This window comes from Mauremys reevesii, linkage group 2 (genome assembly GCF_016161935.1).
Source record: "Mauremys reevesii isolate NIE-2019 linkage group 2, ASM1616193v1, whole genome shotgun sequence".
NCBI lineage: Eukaryota > Metazoa > Chordata > Testudines > Geoemydidae > Mauremys > Mauremys reevesii.
In genome coordinates this window covers 263098756-263110985 of record NC_052624.1, presented here as the reverse complement: position 1 = coordinate 263110985, position 12230 = coordinate 263098756, and the positions used below count along the sequence as shown (strand labels likewise).

General features: G+C 41.0%; 1 protein-coding gene across 2 annotated transcripts in view; it reads left to right on the top strand.

The window, feature by feature from the left end:
- TNFRSF11B (TNF receptor superfamily member 11b) overlaps nt 1–12230 on the top strand; it is a 71537-nt gene that overhangs the window by 48614 nt on the left and 10693 nt on the right. For both annotated transcript variants that reach the window (XM_039521440.1, XM_039521439.1), the window contains exon 2: nt 10611–10980. In XM_039521440.1, the coding sequence (XP_039377374.1) occupies nt 10611–10980 (370 nt within the window). The remainder of the gene's footprint in view (nt 1–10610; nt 10981–12230) is intronic.

Sequence of the window (12230 nt, the reverse complement as noted above, 5' to 3'; positions counted from 1 at the left end):
TTTAGGCTGTTGAGTGCTTTCTGGGACTGCTTCTGCTCCCATTCCAATCAGAAAACATCCCAGTAACTCCAAAGGGCCCAAGCCCTTTATGTAAAAATTAAATAAAATAAAAATAAAAATAAATGATGATGATGGAGTTGTGCAAAACCTTTATGAAGCAATCCCAAACCAGATAAAACCTGCTTGGTTTTAGCTTCTATTGCACACCTGAAATGCAGCCTTTGTTTGCCAAAAGGTTTGCTGAGTTTGGGCTGAGGTTCAAGTGCACCCATGACAAATTAGGACTTTGGGTGGAAAGCATGCAAACCTCAGTCGTTTTACAAGTGTTTCATGGCAAAGCAAGTCAAGCTTGGTGTTTTCAGATGGGTTTCGCTTTTGGATTAATAACACTCCCCAAAAAAGTAACAATCAAGAGGTGCAATCCCACAAGAAAGAAAGCCTGGAACATTTTCCACGAAGCAAGACCACATGTCTGTACAGATCTAACAGTTACCTACTTAGAACTTGATACTTTGAGATGTCCACTGCCTTGAGTTACCATTGAAGTCTTCGGAGTTGAGGTTACTTGGCATCATCCAGGATCAGGCCCATAGGAAACATAACATAGTTCCTATTAACACGTAAACGTACAAGTATTTGAGACACCACAGTCAATAACCTGTGGTATCACAGAGAGTGTTGGGAGGTACTTGATGTTCATTTTTTAATGATGTAGATGGAATAAGATATCAATCATTCTTTGTTTGCCTGCACTGGTAAAGGTATTCCAGTTTCTAACAAAGAGGTTAATATACAGTGGAAAAGAGAATTTTGCAATCCCTGTGAAGAGTATATGAAAAAAGGCTGTGACGTACATTTAAAGTGGATACAAGACTTTTCACACAATGTATAATGAAATCTCAGGACTCACCACCATAAGATATTTCGTGGATAAAAAGCTCAGCAAGATTTGAAAAGCACTAGATATATATATAAATAAGAATAGCACCTGCAGTTACAACAGGCGAGATAAAATGTACAAGGTCTGTCAAGACTCCTGCTTCAGAGTATGAGATAATCATGAGCGGAGTTCAGGAAAAGAAATTTTCCCTATGGGGTCAAATTCTGTTGAATTTACTCAGAGGTGAGTAGTCCCAATGAAGTCTTTGAAGTAATTAGGATTTAGTAGTAAGGAAAGTGAGGAAGTTTAGGCCCATGCTTTTAGTATATCAGTTAGCCAAGTGACAGGATTCTCCCTCCATTCCCTTCCCCGATCTGAAAAATTTTGCATACTACCAAAGACAGGATGATAGGATTAGAGGACCATTGATCTGATCCAGTTTGGCAATTCACTATGTGCTGTTTTGACTCACTAAACTATTAGTAGCATGAAGGCTCTTTAATGTCATTTCAGGTACAGTATTTCAATACTATAGGCCGTATTATGCCACTAAACTTTAAGCAGGACCTTCCCATTGATTTCAATTGAGAGTTCTGTTTAGGAATTGATGGCATGATTTAGCCCTCTGTTTTCACTTCATTCAAATACTCTGAAAAGCAAAGCCACAGAATTCTGAGATTCTACTTTGCATCCATTACAAACACTGGCAACATTTTTGACAAAGTGAAATTGAATCATAATTTATCAAGTAGGAAAATATGCTTCAGGATGGACTTGGATTCAAAACAGAAACAGATTTATCTCTTTCAGTAAATTAAACATTCTCCGATGGTCTGCTACCCAAACCACAAAGCCAAACCAAATAGTAATATTTTCATACTCTGAAAAGCTACTTTCCCTTCTCCCAACGAAGTGATTTAAGGGAGCAATGCTTGAAGGATTTTGCTGTATTTGCTGTATTTTTGCTGTATTTCATTTTTAATTTAACAGGGAAAAGCAAGCAGTTATTTGTCTGACATTTGAAGATAAAAGGAAAGGGTGTGTACTACTTTTCATGCCCAAGGTCTGAAATAGAGTAATAAGATCACTTTATTTCTCTTTATAAGACTCTTCTAGAGGCTCAGAGGAAAAAAAACTGTCTGAGGTTGCATTTGGCAGATCCTCTGACTTCTTTGTGCAGATTGATGTAAAGTGTGTATGAAAAAATGTTGCTCTAGGCCCATGTGTTGAGTGGCACTGCCAAAGGATTGCTTTTTAGGCTTCTGTAACTAATTTTGAATGATTAGTTAAAAGGCATTAAATATGTTAAACAAACCATAGAACACAAAGATAGAACTATTTGAAATTTTGTTTAAAAAATCATCCAAGTTAGACATAGACCTTAGAGGGTTTCTGGGCATACCAATTATGGCTAAAGAATCATGTATTACTTCATTATTTTTCATGCCATTAATCAATTCAAAGATTATATGAAAGTCTTTAAGATCCCAAATCTTCTTGGAAGAGATCTAAATTCTGTGCGATGTATAGCACCTCTTAGTAGGATTGGACCTTTAGGGTCCGATAGGAACCTTCATAGGATTGGACCTATGATATGACATCAGAGATCAATTTGAATTTCACCCACAAGATGAGTGGATAGTGTTCTTTTTCTAATGCATATGGCATGAGATATTTTTGGTGTACAATTATTTTTTTTTACCAGTATCATTTCAGAATTGAATTGGGTTTTGTTTTTTTGGTTTTTTTGTTGTTTTTTGTTTAAATTGAGCCTTAAGTTCCAGCACACTGAGAAATAACTTCTATTGACCTTACTCTGTAGCAAAACACCAGTTGCTCTACATTTGTCCACTTGCTGAGTTTGTAGTTATGGTGTAAGGACTCAGTCCCACAAGGTACTCAGTAGCATTGACTTCAGAGGATGTTGGAGGAGTTCAGGAGTACCCTACAGGATCAGTCCTAAGTTGCTGTGTCCGGTTGGCTGTTTTCAGGTAGTGCCCTGATTTTCTGTGCAATAAATATTGGTCCCATTCATGGTCCTAGTTTCCCACTCCTCGGTCCATGGGAATCTTTCCATTGACTTCAGTGGGAGTTGGATGAGGGTCTGGGCCAGCCATGGTTGTGTGCTCCTGGAAGGGAGATGTGGCACTTTGCATCAATCTTCTGGATGGTAGATGGGGAGCCCTGACTACTAATGGAAAGAGTCCTGTCCAGCACTGTTTGGTCTGAATGGTGGTGGCCAGGGGGGCTTTAAATCTGGGCATAGAAATCAGGGGAATCTTGAAAGGATTCTCAAAGATCCAACAAAGTACTTTGAAAGGCTAAGTCCAGTGTTTTTAGTGTTTTTTCCTCTGCTATATTTTTCTTTAATACTGTTTTTTTCAGAGCCTGTGTCTGGTAGTAGCATTGAATGGCAATTGTGATTTAAAGTGATAGTCATTATATGTACAAAGGTTGAGGCTAACTTTTGAGTTCATGATTTGGGTCATAACTGGTTACGGTAAACTCCTTGTGCAGTGCCTGTAGGGTCTATTACAGGAGTGGATGGGGGAGGTTCTCTGGTTTGCAATGTGCAGGAGGTCAAACTAGGTGATCATGATGGTCCATTCTGGCCTTAAAGTCTATGAATCTATGAGTAAGGGATTAACTGGATGCCCATTTATTATAATTTTCTCAACCATTATTTCTGACTCACTTACATAAATTCAAGACAGACTGTTTTTTCCTTCAAAGTAAAACGTGCCTGTTTTGGATTTGGTGGTTAAGTAGTCATGAGTTAATGTGATCTAGTGCCAAATTCTGCTCTCAGTGAAACTGTATTGAAGTCAATAGACTTGTAGTAGTTTAAAAGTCCAGAATTTTACCCTTTGTATTTAGAGTACCATGAAACAGTAAAAAGTCCAAAGTCTAACTTTAAAAAAAACCCTAACTAAAGCTCTGTTTCCCCCTACTTAAAATCCTCCTAAAAGCCTTTCAATTTCAGTATTGATGCCATCTAAGATCTAAAATACTCTAAAATCTTTGCTCAGAGCAGGACACATTTTCACTGTTTTTACAAAAATGGTCAGGCATATGCAATGTAGTTGAATTTCCCATCTTTTCTCTAAGTTCTGTGAGTGAATTCAAGTCACTACTTTCCATTAACCAATAGGCATTCAAACAAGAGGTTTTCAGTCTGTCAATTTTTTGTGTTTTTTCAGATAACAAATATATCAATGCCTTGCATGGCGACAGGTTTCAGAGTGGTAGCCGTGTTGGTCTGTATCAGCAAAAAGAACGAGAATACTTGTGGCACCTTGGAGACTAAGACATTTATTTGGGGATAAGCTTTCGTTGGCTAAAACCCACTTCATCGGATGCATGCAGTGGAAAATAAAGTAAGATAGATATAGATATAGATATAGATATAGATATAGATACACAGAGAACATGAAAAAATGATATGGCAACACCCATTTTTTCATGTTCCTTGTGTATATATATCTTCCTACTGTATTTTCCACTGCATGCATCTGATGAAGTGGGCTTTAGCCCACAAAAGCTTATGCCCAAATAAATTTGTTAATCTCTAAGGTGCCACAAGTACTCCTCGGTCTTTTTGCAAATATATCAAACTTATCTCTGGAGTTAAAATGATGGGCTGCATCTTCAGCTAGTGTCACGGGGCTTCACTGACATCAATGAAACTATGCCCCATTTACTCCAACTGACGTTCTGGCTCATCGATATAGTTAATTCAATATACTGTTTTTTTCTGTTTAGGCCACCAGCCCAACAACTGAGGCTGTGCTTTCATTTAGTCTAAAATGCCTGTTTCTTATGGGTGGAGGTGGGTGCTTAATATTTTCTTTCAGTCTATTCTAGCCACAGGCCTTTCACATTAATAGGAGTTTTGCCTGAATGAAGAATAGGCTTAGTCCCAGTGTGGGTTGGCTGGGGGAGCCATCTGCTATATAAAGCACCATGCACACATAAGTTAGGAATGACCCAAAATCAAGTAGATGCAGAAAAATGTAAGCTCTTTGGGGCAGAGACTGTATTTTTGTTGTGTGTTTGAACAGCACCTGCAACAATGGGGTCCTGGTTCATGAGTAGGGCTCCTGGGCACTTTTCTAATACAAATAATAATAATGCTGTGTAGTGCCTTTCTGCACATTCTTCTATAACACTTCTGAAACTCAGGTGGACACCTAACTGTGGATTCAGAAGCTTAACATTAGGCCTTCAGTTTTCACAGTTCTGACCAGAATGCCAAAAGTGTTGTATCTTAAGTTGAAGATATTCCTCTGAACAATAGATTTCCTTGCCTCAGTCTTAAGGGGTCATTTTGATGGGCCTACAGAACTGTGGTAAAGGGCAATGAGACATGGGAATGATGTTCTCTGAATGTATGGATGAATAACATGGCACTGGGTTCAAACTAAGTGTAATATCTGCTAGAACATTGAGACACAAATTTGATTTATACCTGTAATGTTACTAAGGGCAGGTCTACACTAAGGGCGGGGGTCGAACTAGGGTACGCAAGTTCAGCTACGTGAATAGCGTAGCTGAATTCGAAGTACCCTAGTTCGAACTACTCACCCGTCCAGACGCCGCGGAATCGAAGTCCGCGGCTCCAAGGTCGACTCCACCACCGCCGTTTGCAGTGGTGGAGTACCAGAGTCGACCGCGGCGCTTCCGGAGTTCGAACTATCGCGTCCAGATTAGACGCGATAGTTCGAACTCCGAGAAGTCGAACTCACCGCGTCGACCCGGCTGGTAAGTGTAGACTAGCCCTTAAAAACCTTTAATGAAACAGAATAGCATGGTACTATGTACTTAAGGGTGAGCCAATGAGTGACAGTCTGGATTATTTCATTTATATGTCTAAAGGTGCGTTTCAAGAAGAAGAAGAATATTGCCTAGTGCCTGTGATGTTTTTTTCTTTTTAAAACAAGCAAGCAAACAAACAACCTGGCCTGCTGAATGGTCTTCTTTCTCTTTTATATCCATATTTAGATTATTATGAGTGCTGCTCCACTACAATATTACACAGGTATCTGTGCTTACCAGGGTAGAGATTCAAATGAGTATGACCCATGCACAGGTCTATTTGGTTTTTTTATCCTCACCAGAATGGACCTCGGTTGTCCCAAAAGCTATATTTGTATTAACTCCCCTCTGAACCTGTCTGGAAGAATTTGCTTATCATTTTTAATGAGTTGCATCATTTAGGACCAGATCCTGCAAGACAGTTTGTGCCCCCTCTCTTCCTCACTGTATCCCCTGCCATCTGCCCTGATTATGGGAGCTGAGCTCTTTTGAAAAACTGGCCCAACCCCTACAACAAAATCTCATGCTTGCCTCCCCTATATGGTCTTCTGTGGAAATTGGCAGCTAGTGACAATGGGCCAAACCCTGCTCTCCTTACTCATACATGTCACAAGGGGAACTCCTGGGTGCTGAGCACTCTGGGAAATGTGCTCCTGTGTGCACAGAGAGCGAAGAATGGTAAGCGCTAAAATTCTACAACTGCAGTAAGAGATGGCTTGTCTTTTATGGAAGCATTCGGATGCATTACAGTGTAGAGATATTCTGTACCCAGGACCCGCTGTAATTTCCATTCAAGCTGCATAATAATTTTCACATAATGCCAGCTTCCCATCTGCACTGGGTACTATCTGAAGCTCTCAGAGCTCCATAAACATCTAAATTACAGCATTTGGCTTAGAATTGTCATTTCAGTTTCTCCACCCCACACTGAAGTCTGACAAATGCCGCTCTAATGTGCTGTGTATGCCCATGCCAGTGTTTAGGATATTTGGGAGGGTGGTTTCATTCTTGCTAAATGAGCTGTCTGATGAAGGGAAAAACAAACCCTAAAAGGAATCTTGGACTGTTAACAGCAACTATTTATGAGATTATCAAGCCTTTTTTCTTACTAGAGTAATAGTCAGAGGTTTACCAAGGGTGGGTATGTGGCTCATCAGTGAACAGCCATTCATTTTTCAAAAATGTACTACACCCTCTTTTTAAATAGCTTCTGTGAATCAGATCCAGACATTTAAGAAAAATAGAGCTGTAAATCATCAAGACAAATTCGAATTAGAAATAAAGCACCCGTTTTTAACAGTGAGTGTGATTAACTATTGGAACAAAGTACTGAGGGAAGGGGTAGATTCTCCTTCTTATTATGTCTTCAGATGAAGACTGAATGCCTTTCTGAAAGACATGTGACCATCATGGAGTCCGCTCTGTGGGCAGCTCCAGCCAAGAAAAGGCACGCGCGTAGGAATGCAGAAGGGAAACTCCCTTCCACTCCAACGTGCTAGAACAATTTGTATAGTGGGCGTGCTGAGAACCATTGAACTAAACTGTAAACCCTGTATATAATGGAAACCACTTCAACTCCTAGTTCCAGTACCTATGTTTCCACCCCAGAAACACCTGTTCCAAATCCCTCAGAGTAAATACACACACACAATACAGTGGAATAGTACAATGAATATAGGGAACGGAAATATTTATTTACTAAGGGATGAACGGAGAAAAACAACAGGGGAAAAGATAGGGGGAACAGTAAAACAGGGTTTCATTTAACACGAGGACCCATCAGGCTGGTGGTACCACAATATAAAAGGATAGACACTGAGCACTGCATCTAGATTCAGAGGTTAGGAATCCTGGGCATAGTTCCAGTCCAGCAGTGGGTCTTCCTGGTCATCTTCCGCACCAGTAAACTTTCCCCAGCAAACCCCTCCAGTGCCCTCTTCTACTGCTCTGCGTAAATCCACACAGTGCAACAACCTCCCCATTTAAATAGCTGTAACTTCCCTCCTTATTCCCAACACAAGGTCACAAGCCCTAGTACTCATGGCCCCATGCAGCGCTGGGTGACAGTGATACTGGGTCTGGCTCTAGTTTGGCCTTCTCAGGTGATTCCTTCTTGGCACAGTGTTCCTCCTGGTTCCTGTCCTGGGGCATCCCTGGTTGGCTGCTCTGTCCCTCCCAGGCTTCAGGCTGGTTCTTGGCTGCTTCTGTACGTGAGGGCCTGCTTGATTTGGGTCTCTTGTCTGGAGTTCCAGAAATGCACACTCTCCTGTGGCTTTCCCTACCGTAACTCCCCTCCCTTTGGAACAATCAGGCCTTCCTCTGTCTCAGGTTTTAAAGGAGTTGTGCTCTCTAAACCCCAAGGGAAATACACAGGCTTTAGTCATGCACAGGTTATTGGGCTCAATGAAGGGGTAACTGGGTGAAATTCTATTCCCTGTGTTATATAGGAGGTCAGACGAGATGATCTCACAGTCCTTTCTGGTCTTAAAATTATGAATGAACCTATGAAAGCTATGCTGCCATGGGCGGCATGTAACGGAGGCTGGGAGAGGCTAAGCCTCCCCAAACCTCCACTAATGCTTCCCGCCACGGCCCCGAGGCCGGACTGTGGTGGGACTCAGTGCTCCTCTGGACAACCAGGACTCAGACAGGCAGGTGGGCCAAGGTGACTTGGGCAGGCTGGCCAGCCGGGGCTCGGGGCAGCTTGGGTGTGCGGGCCGGGGTGGCTTGGGCAGGCTGGCTGGTGCTCCTCTGGCCCCAGCAGGTGAGAGTGGAGGGAAGGAGTGGGGGCACGGTCTTGGTGTAAGGGAAGGGGCATGGGGCTAGCCTCCCTGAATTGGGGGTTCATGTGCCATCCATGTGTGCTGCACTTCCATAAATTTCCTAATGGAGGACTGGGTAAATCAGGGGAGGCAGAGAAAGCCTTCTGACCCCTAACAAGGCAGCGGTGACCAAAAGTCGGTACAATCTGATACATAGGTTCTAGAACTAGGGTCACTGGGGGTGCTGCCACACCCCCAGGCTTGAAGTGGATTCCATTATATACAGGGTTGACAGTTTGGTTCAATGGCTCTCAGCACCCTCACTATAAAAATTAATCCAGCACCCCTGATTGAATAGCTGTTTGGAAACCAACATGATAATCAGGTGATGGTCAAGTGTCCCATCTCCCAGTTTTGGTTTTGTGCCTGAGGGAGTTTTGCTTCTGTAGAGTGCAAATCTGGTTCACTTGAATGAAGCCTCAATACGGAGGCTAATGCTGAATGGGCATAGAATGTGAGCTACCACTTACATCTAGAGATGGCTCTTCAAGGTCAGGGTAAGGGCACATTGGTGGGATGGGGTGGAGAAGCTTGTGTTGCCATTGCCTGTGTTACATTTGTTCTTTGTGCCAACAGAGAACTATGGCGCTAGAGCTATCAATCCAGCACCACTGATGGACAACCAAATATACTTTAAATAAATAATGTTCTCCTGGTATAAAGCTTCATATTCAGTTCTCATTGTAATCCATTCTAGAAGATGAATCCCTCAGTAACACACACATGCTTGTTTTCCACAAATAGTCACAAACAGAGGTAATACATAGGAACTGATTCATATAACGTTTGTAAAACCAACAATATTTAAAAGAGTAGCAATGAACAGAATGCACAATATTTGGCTGGAGCAGCTTTCTGAGTGCCCATACCTACTGACATCACGTGTATCCCAGCACTTTATGCATGGAAGTAAACAAGTGTACTCATACATTTTGTTGATGCATTACTGGAGAAACTACACCCCAAAAAAAGTATTTAGATGACAAAATAATGACATTCCTCAAATGACTGCAGGAAGTTGAACTGATTATTCATAAGGTAGCTAGCTCCCAGTATAGTGTTACTATTGTTATAGGTGCATGTGCCTTTTGGATAAGGCATAAAACTGAGATCCCATGACAGGAAGAATTAGCCTTAGTGTTCTGGGGCATTCCAGCTTGGGAGATTAAATTCTACTCTCCTAAAGCCTCCCTGCAATTTCAGTTAGCTGCAACATTCTTCACATCTGTCTAAAACTATTGTTTAGTGTTGCTGTTGGATATTAAATAGCAGTTACATTTTATCGCAGAAGTGACTGAATGTCAGTGCTAGGTTAAATGAAAGGCATTTAAAAAAAGCATGCTGCTACATTTATTTGATTGTTAACAATAAATATAGGAAAGGAGTGTCCTTTGATTTTTGATCTACCTAGTAGCTTTTTTCTATCACAGCATAATTAAAATTGCTCAACAGTACAATAATATATTTAGCATTTCTGTTGCACTAGAAGTGTGCATGATGGTTCACGATACAGATGGCCTGATTCTCCTCTCACTTACATCAGTGTAAATCAGGAGCCATTCTACTGAAATCAGTGGGCCGGATCCACAGTTGGAGCAAACAAGCACTGCTCCTTGGCCCACTGGAGTTACACTAGTGTAAGCGAGAAGACAATCCAAATCCACAGTCCTGTTCCCCCAGCATTTACAACCTAAGAGCCCTCTCCTGCAAAGAACGGCTGAAGTGATTTTCAGGGTAAGTCCATTTGTTAGTTAATGAATAGACCCAGGAAAATAGAGGGGTATCATGGTAAAATCATGCTATTTAATTGGTTAGGGTTAGTGTGGACTTTGTTGGTTCCAGAATATTTTAATAGTTGTAATACGGAATGCCTGGTTTTTCTTTCAAATATTAAATTTTCGATGATAATGTAGCAACTGGAGAGTAGGAAAGGTGGTTCATATTTTTATATATTGCTGCAGTACGTCTTTTTTTAATGACTTTGAAGAGACAGACATGATTAGATACATAAGCACATAAAACTGTAGGGGTTTTTTTTGGCTGTGCAGTATTATAGAACTAAAGAGAACAATATTTTATTTTTCTTTTGCTAGTTCTTGGATATCTCTGTTAAGTGGACAACTCAAGAAACCGCTCTCCCAAAGTATCTCCATTATGACCCATTAACATCTCGCCAACTCATGTGTGACCAGTGCCCACCAGGAACCTATGTAAAACAGCACTGTAAAGCTACAAAAAAGACTGAATGTGCACCATGTCCAGATCAGTACTATGCAGAGGACTGGAACAACAACGATGAATGCCAGTACTGCAACATAGTGTGCAAAGAGCTGCAGTATGTGAAGCAAGAATGCAACAGTACACAGAACCGCATCTGTGAATGTACTGAAGGGAGATACCTTGAGCTAGAATTTTGTTTAAGGCACACAGAATGTCCTCCTGGATTTGGTGTAGTACAACCAGGTACGTATCTGCTTTCAATATGCAACAGAATTAATTAGAGCTGTACAAAGCATTAAAGACTTGTGGCACTTAAAGATTAGGAAACAAGCTTGTCCAGATGAAATTACAGACTAATAAATGGCAAAGCTAATGCAACCTGTTACCGTTGTGACATTGCTTTGGACAATAGCCAAAGAAACATTTCTCAGTGGAATACTCTGCTCCTACTGAACGTGTAATTTAATGGCAGTACAAATGTAGCAAATTTCACTCTAATGAGAAACATGATGGATAGCCTCTTTTAAAGGAACATTATCTGGGATACAGTATTTCTGTTCTGTCATTTTGAAATCTGCTGTTTCAAGCCACTGTGTATCTTGACAAACACCAGAAGCATTAACTGATACAGCACCAAGAGCACAATTATAACAATATTAATGTAGCTCTAGAGTCAGAGCAAAATGTGGTAATAATTAATTACCGGTGTCCTAAATGGGAACTGCAAGAGAAACCATTATTATTATCATCCAAAGACCAGCCAACTACTTCTTTGTCAAACAAGCTGGTAACATGCTGTATGTCTGGGAGGGATAAAGGCTGTAGCAATGTTGTTTCCATGGAGCATTTTCTTCATTTTAGACAAAATAAATTGTTAAGACTAAGTTCCTGTCTTGAAACAAAATATTTTGTCATCCTGCAAATGACATGGCCCAGTCTAGTGCCAACATTGAATGTGGCCTAAAAGAAATGGAAGCTGGCATTCTGCCTAATCATAGTTACACCATATCCTTCATGCTACTGCATAGATCTAGATGGCATTTTAATTGTTTCATGGGCTCTGATTGTGCAACAGGATCTACATGCACAGACTTCTATGCCTGTGTTGAATCCCACTGAATTTTGGGTGTAGAGATACATGCAGGCAAAAATCTATGGATTTCTGGGCATAAGGATCCATGCAGGTTTGGGGCCATAGTTAGTATCACTGTTAACTTGGAAACTCTAGTAGCAGAAAAACAAAGGATAATGAACGGGAATTTCAAAAGTAGTTAGCATTGGCCTACCTCTATTCCTATTGAAGCCAGTGACAGTTATATTATTGACCTTAGTGGGAGCAGAGTTAGGCCACCAGTGAGTATGTTTGAAAGAAGTGAGCTGAGGGCCCAAGAGGATCCAAAGTTTGAACATTCAGCTCCTTATGGATTTGGTATAAAAATCAATCTTCCTAGCACTGAGTAATTACTTTGGAGTCTGTATCATTGTGTGTTCCA